The sequence below is a fragment of the Nematostella vectensis genome, chromosome 10 (assembly GCF_932526225.1).
Source record: "Nematostella vectensis chromosome 10, jaNemVect1.1, whole genome shotgun sequence".
Taxonomy (NCBI): domain Eukaryota; kingdom Metazoa; phylum Cnidaria; class Anthozoa; order Actiniaria; family Edwardsiidae; genus Nematostella; species Nematostella vectensis.
This window is the reverse complement of record NC_064043.1, coordinates 8,766,235-8,777,351: the sequence shown is the minus strand read 5'-3', so window position 1 is coordinate 8,777,351 and position 11,117 is coordinate 8,766,235. Positions and strand designations below refer to the sequence as shown.

Here is an 11,117-nt window from a genome sequence, read left to right as displayed (position 1 = left end):
TTCTTTTGAGCAAATAGAGCAGCTCTGATTGTCCCGATAATGCTTCAGAGAGGACCGACGCCGCGCTAATAAAAACTCTCATAAACTGTTAAACAGGTGGTTAAATATTAAGGTGTGTAATCCGAAATGGCTATTTATACGAAATCAAGGACAGACGGCTGCCACGCGGTAAAGAATCCTAGAGCTCCCACCACCTTACGCACAAACTCTCACTTTTACTTGAACAAAAATCTAAGCGCCCTTGTGTACTTGAATCTCTGTAATTTCAATAGACAAATGCAATAGAGTGGTTTTAGAATTATCAACAGCTAAGTAAATATATGTAAGTGATAATTAAACGAAATAAGGCAAATTTAAGGACATTATTGGTTCATAAAACGATATGGTGATTGAAGGTAATTTGGCTGTCAAGCGCTATCACATTCACTCGTTGTTCATGCTAGTGAGCAAAACATCATAATCATTGTCATCATCATCATCATCCCAAACATTAAACATCGTCGTCATATAACAACTTAAGGTTTTTAAGCAGGAGGAAGCATTACTTCTGTCAATGTCTACACTGTAAAACGAGAGGCAATATACAGCTATTTTAAAAAGGTTGCACTCGAAAATCCATGTCGTGAGGCACAGTGGCTCATGGGTAACAAATTATCCACTAGATCCTGGTATCTGAAAGCAATGTTAAATATTTAAGGCACGTGAACAGAAATTCGACAGCTTTCCAGACCTGAATTTGTTTTTATCTACGTTTATTCGCTTATTCATTTGTTACAATGGAGCACTGCGGGTTACAACACATGGATTCTCGGGGTACCACCTTATATGAAATAGGTGTATATCAGAGAAGGTTGTTTAAGCATTTTACTAAAAAAAAGTTTGCCTTCTAAATATAATTCATACATTCGCCGAATATTTCGTAGATTTGTTGTGCTAGAATGTGTTATTTGTTGAACAAAATTAAATAAATCCGGCTAGTACCCAATAATTAAATTTAACTTGTGAAAACTAATAACACTAATGCGACTTGATTGGCTGTTTGCTATTCATACCAGGTCGTTAAATATTCTTATGATATAGATGTGTGTTGTATATCGGATCAGTCCTGAGTCATACGGGCAAGCATGAAGGTGACAGTGTTCTTAGCGCTTGTTGGGATTTTTCTCGCTGTTTTCTACCAAGGTAAACGCATGAAAAACAATATAGAAGCAATGAAACGTTCCGTTTCTATATCAATTCCTTTTGTTTCGTTTTTCCTCCGGTCTCGCCTCAACGAAAATTTTCAATTTTTTACTTTCTTTTACTTTTCTCGCTTTTTCTACTCATCTAGCAATTGCCGCTTTTCAGGGCGTGATAGGGGCGAATGGGATAAGGAACCGATTATTTTAAGTGTGGTAGCAACATTTTTCTTCCCTGCTGGATTTTTTTCCGTTTGTTTGCTCGATTTGCTCTTGAATGTCATCATGACTTTACGCAAAGGATTTTAATGTTTCTCTTGTATGCATTTAAGTCGATGGTGGCGGGGGAGAAGCGACGGAGATGACAGATCAGGGCAAGTAGCACTATCTATACATACGATATCGGCTTCTTTTAAAGTCCTAGTACAAATTACGCCTTACGTTTTCTCGTGTTTTTCTATCGGTCGGTGTTAGTACTGAGGGCTCTTTTTAATTTCCCTTTATAGACGTTGAAGATGAGGTCAGGAGTAGACCAGGTAAGTTGAGTCTGCCTTGCTGGGGGAGGGGGTAAGTCGAGTCTGCCTTGCAGGGGGTAAGTCGAGTCTGCCTTGCAGGGGGAGGGGGTAAGTCGAGTCTGCCTTGCAGGGGGAGGGGGTAAGTTGAGTCTGCCTTGCAGGGGGTGGGGTAAGTCGAGTCTGCCTTGCTGGAGGGGGTAAGTTGAGTCTGCCTTGCAGGGGGAGGGGTAAGTCAAGTCTGCCTTGGAAAAGGGGGGGGGGAGTAAGTCAAGTCTGCCTTGGAGAAGGAGGGGGAGTAAGTAGAGTCTGGTGTGCAGATTGCCCTGTGCAAGAGAGAGGGGGCGTCTAAGTTATGCGCGAAGGGGACCGGCTGCTCCATTTAGATACCCAGGGTTTCCGGTTCTCAGTCTTATGCCCATGTTCACAGACGTTATCTTACGTCTTATGCCCATGTTCACAGACGTTATCTCACGTCTTATGCTCATGTTCACAGATGTTATCTTACGTCTTATGCTCATGTTCACAGACGTTATCTTACGTCTTATGCCCATGTTCACAGACGTTATCTTACGTCTTATGGCCATGTTCACAGACGTTATCCTACCAATTATGCCCCAAGCATTTTATATCTTTCTCCTCACAAGAAATAACAAGAAAAATGACTTCCTGTTTTTTCACGTAGTTAAAGAAGAGGACAAGCAAGTGGATACTAAACAGAAGCGCAGCCCTTGGTTCTTTCGTCGTATGTATAAAATTTATACCGACTAATCGCTGCGAACAACAGCCAATCGAAAAGATAAAACGCAAACGACTGATTGAACGAAGACGAAGAAGACAACCGGACGTCCGACCATATCAAACTAATCCATACTTAGGACCGGACATGCGGGCAACCCTACATCCAGTAACATTATTAACCAGACAAAGGACGGACAGTACACCAGACAATAAACCGACCAGGCAGACACTGAACTGACCTACTAACCGGACTCTGAACCGACCTAACAACCGGACACCAAATTGACCTACCAAACTGATCATTCAAACAGACATCCGGCCATAGAACCAAACTACTTATCCGGCACTTTAATCGTACTACTGTAGAATAACTATTTATCACTCACACCATACGTTATTATCCAGCGAATGTTACATATGTCTTGGCTTACTGCACAAAAAGCGTATGTTTTACAGGACCTAAACCAACAACGCAGCCGCCACCACCGAAAGCACCAAAGCCAGGTAATGTCACACAACACCACAAGCCAAGTATTGTCACGCAACACCACAAGCCAGGTAATATCACGCAACGCCACAAGCCAGGTAATGTCACGCAACATCACAAGCCAGGTAATGTCACGCAACATCACAAGCCAGGTAATGTCACGCAACATCACAAGCCAGGTAATGTCACGCGACATCACAAGCCAGGTAATGTCACGCAACACCACTAGCCAGGTAATGTCACTCAACATCACAAGCCAGGTAATGTCACGCAACGCCACAAGCCAGGTAATGTCACGCAACATCACAAGCCAGGTAATGTCACGCAACATCACAAGCCAGGTAATGTCACGCAACATCACAAGCCAGGTAATGTCACGCGACATCACAAGCCAGGTTATGTCACGCAACACCACTAGCCAGGTAATGTCACGCAACATCACAAGCCAGGTAATATCACGCAACGCCACAAGCCAGGTAATATTTAGCAAAATCAGAAGCCAGGTAATATCACGCGACATCACAATCCAGGTAATGTCACGTAACATCACAAGCCAGGTAATGTCACGCAACATCGCAAGCCAGGTAATGTCACGCGACATCACAAGCCAGGTAATAGAACATAACAGAAACTGCCAAATAATGTCACGCTTCACCACTAACATCTAAAGTTCCAAAGTCAAAATCATGAACTTGTTTTTCTATTTCATACCTTATTCCCAAGGTGAAACGTTCATCGAAGAAATGATTGATGGGATCGAGGCAGCAGGGAAAAACATCAAGCTGGGGCGCTAGGACACACGACATTTTAAGGCAAGCCTGCTTAGATTTGCAACTATTTTTCCAACAATATTCCAGATCGAATCCCGCTATGCTCGCTTGACAGAGGGGAAAGATACAGTGCAAACAAGGGAATAATACATTTTATAACCGTTCAGCCTTACTAAAAACCCTAAATGTTAAACCTATAAATCCCATTTACCCTATTGCGCACCCCAAAATCACACAAAATTTGACTTTTTATTTTTAGGTCGCTGGAGGACAAACCCAGACATAACAATCAGAGTATAGAACCACTTACATTAAATACTAGTAATCGAATCTGTCAACTTTTCTTATTTAGGATTCCTTTAGGCTCTGAAGAGGCCAGAAAATAAAATATAAAAATCTTGCAGGCTCGACTACAAGTATTTGTTGAACAACTTAAACAGCTGTGTTTATGGGGTCAATAGTAGATGTACTTAATAAACAGCGTAGAAACACAGACGTATTTTTATTTATTTTTTGATGACTACGATGGCAAAACTTGCCATATACGTAGAAGTATAAACCCTTCGATAAGAAACTTTTAATATAAGCAAGAAAGTATAACAAGAAATATGTGTACTAAACACAGGGGCGTAACACTGCTTTAAGATACGAAAATAGTTAGTTAAAATTCAAAGTACTTTTCCCGGTTGATGGAAAGGGTCTATAAATACTTTAGTTACTGATTATAAAGCGAAATTGTCCTTTTTATCAAGGCCATTTGCGATAAAAAAATCTATACTAGTACACAGCTTCCTAGCGTGTCGAAAAGCTCCACCAGGTTTCTACTAGACTGTCTGTTTATTTGGTCATCTAGTTATTTTTACACGACGGCTTTACGTCCCCAATTGTTACCCTTTCTCCAAATTATCTGGATTTAATTGTTTCAGTTTTCATCATTTATACTATATCATTTCTTAATATCTTTTTATGTGAGGTCCAATTCCAAAAAGATAAAAAACCACAGTTAGCTACACTATTCTAGTGTTAGCAATGACTCTGTTGATAAACGGATACATCTTCTTCTGCACGGATGATGACGTTGCGTATTAGTCGCTGTTTTCGAGTCGTATGATGATTTATACAAGTCTTGAGCATAACGACAGCGAAGCGACAACTACAATGCACACTTTGGACGTAACTTCACTCTGAAATGTACAGCTTGTTAGCCTAGACCTGAGACTCCCTTCCACGCGAGCCAGAATTTCAAGCGCAAAGAGAGTCCAAGGTCTGGACTAACGCTGACGAGTGAGCTGTTGCTCCGGCATTGAATCATAAGATCCCAATAGCAACATCTCGACGATGAGACATTTCCCCCTCCCTCCCCCACTCTCCAGCTCGCTATCTACACTAGGTATCCATTTATCCCCAACCACCACTTCCCGCTATAATATCACTTACCCCTTCCTTCATAGAGCTTTTAAAAAAGCCATTATTTGTATATAAACAACACAAAGTCAAGATACCTTAAGATATCTAAATAGGCTATACTGATCATTTTAGGCAAATAGATAACACTGTTAATAATGAGGAAGTCGACCTACATGCGGAACTCCTTTTGTCAACGCCGACTCCCCCTTATTGGCTTGAGATCTTTCGCAAGACACATAATATATGTTTGTACCTAATTTGCATCAGTCTTGGCGCTAGTTGTCGTCGTTGTTGTTGTGAAAGCGGAAGAGCCGTCATTAGTCTTGGCGCTAGATGTCGTCGTTAATGCTGTCGAAGCGGAAGTGAATTCATTAGTCTTGGTGCTAGTTGTCGTGGCTGTTGTGGAAGCGGAAGTGACTTCATTAGTCTTGGTGCTAGTTGTCGTGGCTGTTGTGGAAGCGGAAGTGACTTCATTAGTCTTGGTGCTAGTTGTCGTGGTTGTTGTGGAAGCGGAGGTGACGTCATGCTCGTGGTGGTCGTACTCTACGGTGATTTGTTCTGTCACGCTATTGTTCAGAGGTATCACGAAGGCAGTGATGTCGTCATAGGATCCCATTTCTCCGCAGGCTCGTCTCCAGCCCTTCTCGGTAAGGACTCCCTTCGCCTCGGCCACAAGAGTCTGGGCCGCGACCACGTACCTACAGAGCATGCGCAAGACAAAGTCAAAACAACAGTCATATGACAGCAATCGATAGAGCGGTAGATCGATAGAAAATACACCATTACACTCGTTCGTCAAACAGCAGTCTAAATATACACATACATATAAAAATGTCAACAAAATGTTTTACCTTCGCTTGTCGTGCTTTGGCGTCTTTTGGAATACTTCAGCAACTATTTCTAATGCCTAGAATAAAATATATAAAAAAAATAATTTATAAAATGCACTTATTATGTACAAAGGTAATGTACAAACAGCAGCATACCTTCAGATTGGTGAGTTTTTCCCATAATCCATCTGTGGCTATGATCAATACGTCATCCTCGTCGTGTTTGCATTGCGTCAGATCATACGTCATGACCTAAAGAGAAAGATTTTGTAAGATCATACGTCATGACCTAAAGAGAAAGATTGCGTCAGATCCTACGTCATGACCTAAATAGAAAGAACCACTAAATACAAACGAGAATCACGTAGATTTGTGTGGATGGCGTACAAAGCGCCGTTTATACCTGAGGCTCGGGTGGATGGCGAACAAAGCGCCGTTTTTTACCTAGAGGCTCGTGTAGATAGCGTACAAAGCGCCTTCATACCTAAGGTTCGTGTGGACGACATACAAAGCGCTGTTCATACCTCAGGTTCCGGAGTAAGAAATGGCTTGATGGAAAGATTGCAGTAAGGTACTTTGAGGTCGTGGTCGCCGAACCCTCTTGTGGTACCTATCGTGTCTAGAAGGCGAGCCTGAAAAATATGAAGAAATATGTTCAGCATCTCAACAGAGATGAACTACTAGAATTTTCACCAAAGTTATATTTGAAGTTAATGAACAGAAATATGTTTATAGCCTCTCAACAGTTATATTAAAAGAAAATGAACAGATTCAAGTATATAATAACTACAGTATATATGTATCACTCTTTAGCAAGTGAAGCAAGAATAAGAGATTTTGACTTAAAAGTTGATCTGCAATGGGAGAAAGGTCTAACACCAAACACTACAATGGTAGTATGAATACAAATATAGATAGATCCAAAGAAATGGAAGCTCCACTTAAAAGTGAGACGATGAACTCTTACCTTTTTACCCTCTCCTGTAATCATAGGAAACTTTTGCGCATCTTCCTCTGTGACAATCTTATGAGCCCTGAATCAGAATTGAGGAATTGAAAATAACGGGAATTAAAAAAACAACAGCATTGGCGACGTGATCATGGTTTGGCTTGATGTGATTCAAGCAGCAAGACTACTTACCACCCCGACATGTGTCTGTCTCGGTAAAGTAACTTTTGTCCGACAAATTTCTTGCGAGCCCTTTGCTGAAACTCCAGTCTACCAAACTCGCTACCCAGTAAGTGAGGTTTTTGGTAGGCCTGTGGCAGAACATGATAAGCATGAGGAGTTATAGCGCGACCACCATGGCCACTTGTCTTGACATGTGATGCACGTTACCGTGGCCACCAATATAAAGTCTTGACATGTGATGCACGTTACCATGGCCACCAATACAGAATATTACAAACCGAAATGCGCTTCTTCGGCCACAGAAGAAGAAAAAAAGCTAATCAGAATGAGACAATCACAGTTTTTATTCCCAATCAGTAGTAGCATGTTTCTCACATATGAAGCAAAACTGTCAAGTGGTGTTGCTCACATGCATGCTTACATCCAGTGTATGAGAAGGTTATGTAGAATTATTTGGTATACACAGGTCATGGATTCTGGAATAGCACAGTTAGATTTATTTAAAACTCACAATCAGTTGGAGCCTTCTGCGCTCTGTCTCTGGGGTGAAATCCATGGATAACTCTATTAATTTCCCTTTTTGAGACACAATGGCCCTGAAAGATCAAAGAATTAACTAACAGGAACTAAAATAAAAGGTATGATGACAAACATTTATACAAAACTCATAGGTGAAGAAAGCAAAAAAATAGTTGGGAAGCATCTTTATCAGATAAAAAAGTCCCTCCACCCTCTGTTCACCAAAACAAAATGCTGGTTTGAAAATAGCTGAGGTGACCAGTGCCTATGCCTAGCTCCACCCCCTCCACCTCCCCCTTATGTTTTGCCATCCATTATCAATTTATTAACTCATCATCAAAGTACAGTAATCTTAAACAATTAAATAGAAGCAAAAATAGATGCCTCTGTCTAGTCTGCCTAGTGCTGTGCAACACAGAGCTGTGTGACATAGTGTTGTGTTACATAGTGTTGCATGACATAGTGTTGTGTTACATAGTGTTGTGTTACATAGTGTTGCATGACAAAGTGTTGTGTTACATAGTGTTGCATGACAAAGTGTTGTGTTACATAGTGTTGCATGACAGAGTGTTGTTGGACGCAGTTACATAGTTTTGTGTGAGAATGTGTAGGATTGCTTGTATCACTGTTATTAGAATTAATATATCAGGTACCTCGAATCTCCAGCATTTGCGACATAGAGTTTCTTCCCTAGGAAGAGGGCAACCACAGCAGTGCAACCCCCAGTGATTCTATATGTATTTCTTTCTCTTCTTATTTGTTCATCCTTTGAAAAAAGGGGAATGCACAGTAAGCTTATTGATAATTATTTATCATGAACATACCCACATTGTGTGTGTTTACCATTTCAAAGAAAGCTTCCTCTAATGCACCAATAACTAGTTTATCGATTGAAATAGAGGACACAACTGCCTCTGCTAGCTGAGGAGAGAGGGCAAGCTTCTCATCACTCTTGCATGTTAGCAACTCCTTCACACTCGACAGCTTCTCCATGATGTGAATATGCAGGGTGTTGACAGCCATTAACGAAGCCCCTTCACCGGCATGACCATCAAACACTCCAAAGCAGGCGTATGGGATCTTGGTCTATATGAAAAACAAATAGAAATTATAGCAACTGGTCACTGCAGCTTGATGGCGCTTGCAGCATGCTTAAGACTCAATCAAACCGATATGACAGTTAATGAGAGTTCCACTCTAGCTCTTATAAGGTTGCAAACAAAAGATCCTTGAGAGTTGATGAGAGTGGAGTGAAGTTTTCAACCAAGAATCAATGCAGTCAATTTTTTTTAATTCAGGATTCATCATCCAGCTCATGATCATCAAGTCATCAACTTTTATGTTGAATTTAAACATGTTTAAAGTGAATGAGATGATTGAGAGAGTGTGAAAGTGCATGGTCATTAAGCAGTCTTAAATACTTAAATAAATTAACCTATTATAGTTTAACGCTAATGTCTAGGTGCAGGTCATAAGAGTTAGATCTCTTATTGACTCATCTCTGTTTTGTTGAGGCTCTTTTTTTGTGTACAAAGATGTGCACAAAACTCTGACAGACCTTGCAAAAGGGAACTGATCTGACAAACAATTCAAAGCGATTATTTCATAACAGTCACATGCATGTGCAGAAAGAATGCCTATTTCAAAGATCAAATATGAAAATGTAATTGAAGATGAAGTATAAGCTAAAGCTAAGCTAGAATGTTGCCTCTGTAAATGACAGCTTCCTGTGTTATGTGTTCAGGACAGGTAAATGACTGTTACAGCACCTGTGTGATGTGCGTAGGGCTGCTCCTCCCAGCTTCGTTTCCAGCTGGTCTAGTTTTCTTATCAAGATTAAGGCAGAACATTCCCGCCAATGCCTGGTCCTCATTTTTGTGCAGTGTTTTTCCAGCATTGATTGCCCTGCAGACAACAATATCAGAATATTTAAATACACAAATGAAAGCCCTCTGACAAATATTGCCATGAAAATCTGGTGCAAATGAGATTGATCCATCCTCATGGACAGTGTAAAATCTAACCAGTAAAAGGGTCTGAGAGAGAGATACAATTCAAGTTGTGTTTATTTAAGCACCCCACCACAACCATACTGACTTTTTAGAGGCCCCCCTTCAGGCACTAAGTAAAAATTAAATAGCAAGTTTTTCTTACCACCCCCAGCCTATTGAAAAAATTAGAAGTTCCTATCTCATCAAAAGGTACCCGAATGCCCAACCTTTCTATTTTTATCACAATTATCCTGATTTAAATTGAAAATCCAGACATCCAAAACAGCTAGATTGTAGGCATAAGTAAAAACCCAACTTAGCAGGATGGAGGTATTTTATTTTAGTAATTTACAACACGACTCATTTTTGTTTTGGCTCATAACACTTTTAGGGGGAGGGGTGGCTCAAAACTCTTTTTAGGGGAGAGGGGTGGCTCAGTCTGATAGGCAAGTATAGATTTGACATTATGAGGCCCTGTAATAAATTTAGCTCTCAAAAAGTATTGCTAAAAAACTAGTATTGCGCATCAATCAAATATTGCATAATGCTGCTATATGAAAGTGGAAGTACTAAGTAGTGAATAGAATGATGGCTTCAAATGCGTACAGTAACTAACTCCATTTGTTTGTTGATCTTTTAATTCAATTTGTACATTATAATAATCAAATGTGGTAACAAATTGACAAAAATATTTGAAAACTACAGGTGTATTCATTTGAATTCCGATATTTCACAGAAGTTTAGCAAGTTCCGGTTTATCAATGCGTCCACGTATGACTTAAAAGACAAAAAAAGATTGTCTTTTTCGACATTCATTAAAGTCGATATTAAAAACCATGAGAATTATCATGAGTTTAATGAAGAAAATGTCTTTCTCATCATAACTCTGACTTATTGCAGGCGAGAGACAATTGGGGGGAAATAAAGTGTAAGTGATATAATTTATATGAGAGGGATGAATGTCGTGTGATGGAGGAATCGATCAACTTTGGATCGCTAATCAAATACTCACTCAGCATAGCCAGCGTTTAGAGGCAATTCCCGGTGAGGGATGAGGATTGGTCTAACTTCATGATCAGCACTTGCTTGCTCTGATTCTTCGTTTAATTGCAGGAATTCAGGTCTCCTATACGAATATTTGTCTTCGAGTTCTAACATGTCCCCGTACGCTCGAAATCCTAGCCTGCGATCGCTGTTTTGGTTCGTAAAGTACGCAAACGCATTTGTGGGCGTCAAGCTCAACATACGCTTGAAGCCATTAAACGTCATAGCTTGGGTTTACCGTGACCAAAGTTCGGTTTTCCCCGCGTGTAAAGTAAAAGTTAGAGAAAGAAAACAATTTCAGGCACAAAAACAAGGGAGCCATGGGGAAAGCCGCTGACTTTAAGCCTCGCCTTGATGTGAGCCGAAGGCTCATGCGGAAGTCAACATTGTACGGTGCGACGAACGGATATTATTATGCACTAGTCAATTAAAACCCCCACCCTCATGGTCCCGGGGAAGGGTGGGGGATTAGACTTTGACGCTGTACTAAACAGAGAAAAGCCCCC

The 11,117-nt window shown here is 40.6% G+C and overlaps 2 protein-coding genes across 2 annotated transcripts; one reads left to right on the top strand and one right to left on the bottom strand.

Annotated features, from left to right (window-relative positions):
* Positions 1–1,053: 1,053 nt before the first annotated feature.
* LOC116618907 lies at positions 1,054–4,181 on the top strand. Its single transcript, XM_032383106.2, has 7 exons — positions 1,054–1,182; positions 1,511–1,552; positions 1,685–1,714; positions 2,376–2,435; positions 2,888–2,935; positions 3,642–3,730; positions 3,948–4,181. The coding sequence occupies exons 1-6, from the start codon at positions 1,125–1,127 to the stop codon at positions 3,710–3,712; spliced, it is 309 nt and encodes a 102-aa protein (XP_032238997.1). The 5' UTR covers positions 1,054–1,124; the 3' UTR covers positions 3,713–3,730; positions 3,948–4,181.
* Positions 4,174–10,949, bottom strand: LOC5513574 (protein phosphatase 1H). The gene is made up of 11 exons (XM_001633727.3): positions 10,580–10,949; positions 9,346–9,481; positions 8,420–8,662; positions 8,230–8,342; positions 7,569–7,653; positions 7,067–7,185; positions 6,893–6,959; positions 6,450–6,557; positions 6,082–6,177; positions 5,947–6,002; positions 4,174–5,793 (listed from the first exon to the last, which is right to left on the bottom strand). Exons 1-11 carry the CDS (start codon positions 10,834–10,836, stop codon positions 5,349–5,351), a joined length of 1,725 nt encoding a protein of 574 aa, XP_001633777.3. The 5' UTR covers positions 10,837–10,949; the 3' UTR covers positions 4,174–5,348.
* Positions 10,950–11,117: the final 168 nt, after the last annotated feature.

Excerpts from the sequence above, each read along its gene's own strand:
- LOC116618907 (XM_032383106.2), top strand. The coding sequence starts at position 1,125 with ATGAAGGTGACAGTGTTCTTAGCGCTTGTTGGGATTTTTCTCGCTGTT. Across the intron at positions 1,553-1,684 it reads GACGGAGATGACAGATCAGG|ACGTTGAAGATGAGGTCAGG; the intron begins GCAAGTAGCACT and ends TTCCCTTTATAG. Across the intron at positions 2,436-2,887 it reads CAGCCCTTGGTTCTTTCGTC|GACCTAAACCAACAACGCAG; the intron begins GTATGTATAAAA and ends TATGTTTTACAG.
- LOC5513574 (XM_001633727.3), bottom strand. The coding sequence starts at position 10,836 with ATGACGTTTAATGGCTTCAAGCGTATGTTGAGCTTGACGCCCACAAAT. Across the intron at positions 9,482-10,579 it reads CTAAACGCTGGCTATGCTGA|GGCAATCAATGCTGGAAAAA; the intron begins GTGAGTATTTGA and ends TGTTGTCTGCAG. Across the intron at positions 6,558-6,892 it reads TTACAGGAGAGGGTAAAAAG|GCTCGCCTTCTAGACACGAT; the intron begins GTAAGAGTTCAT and ends CATATTTTTCAG.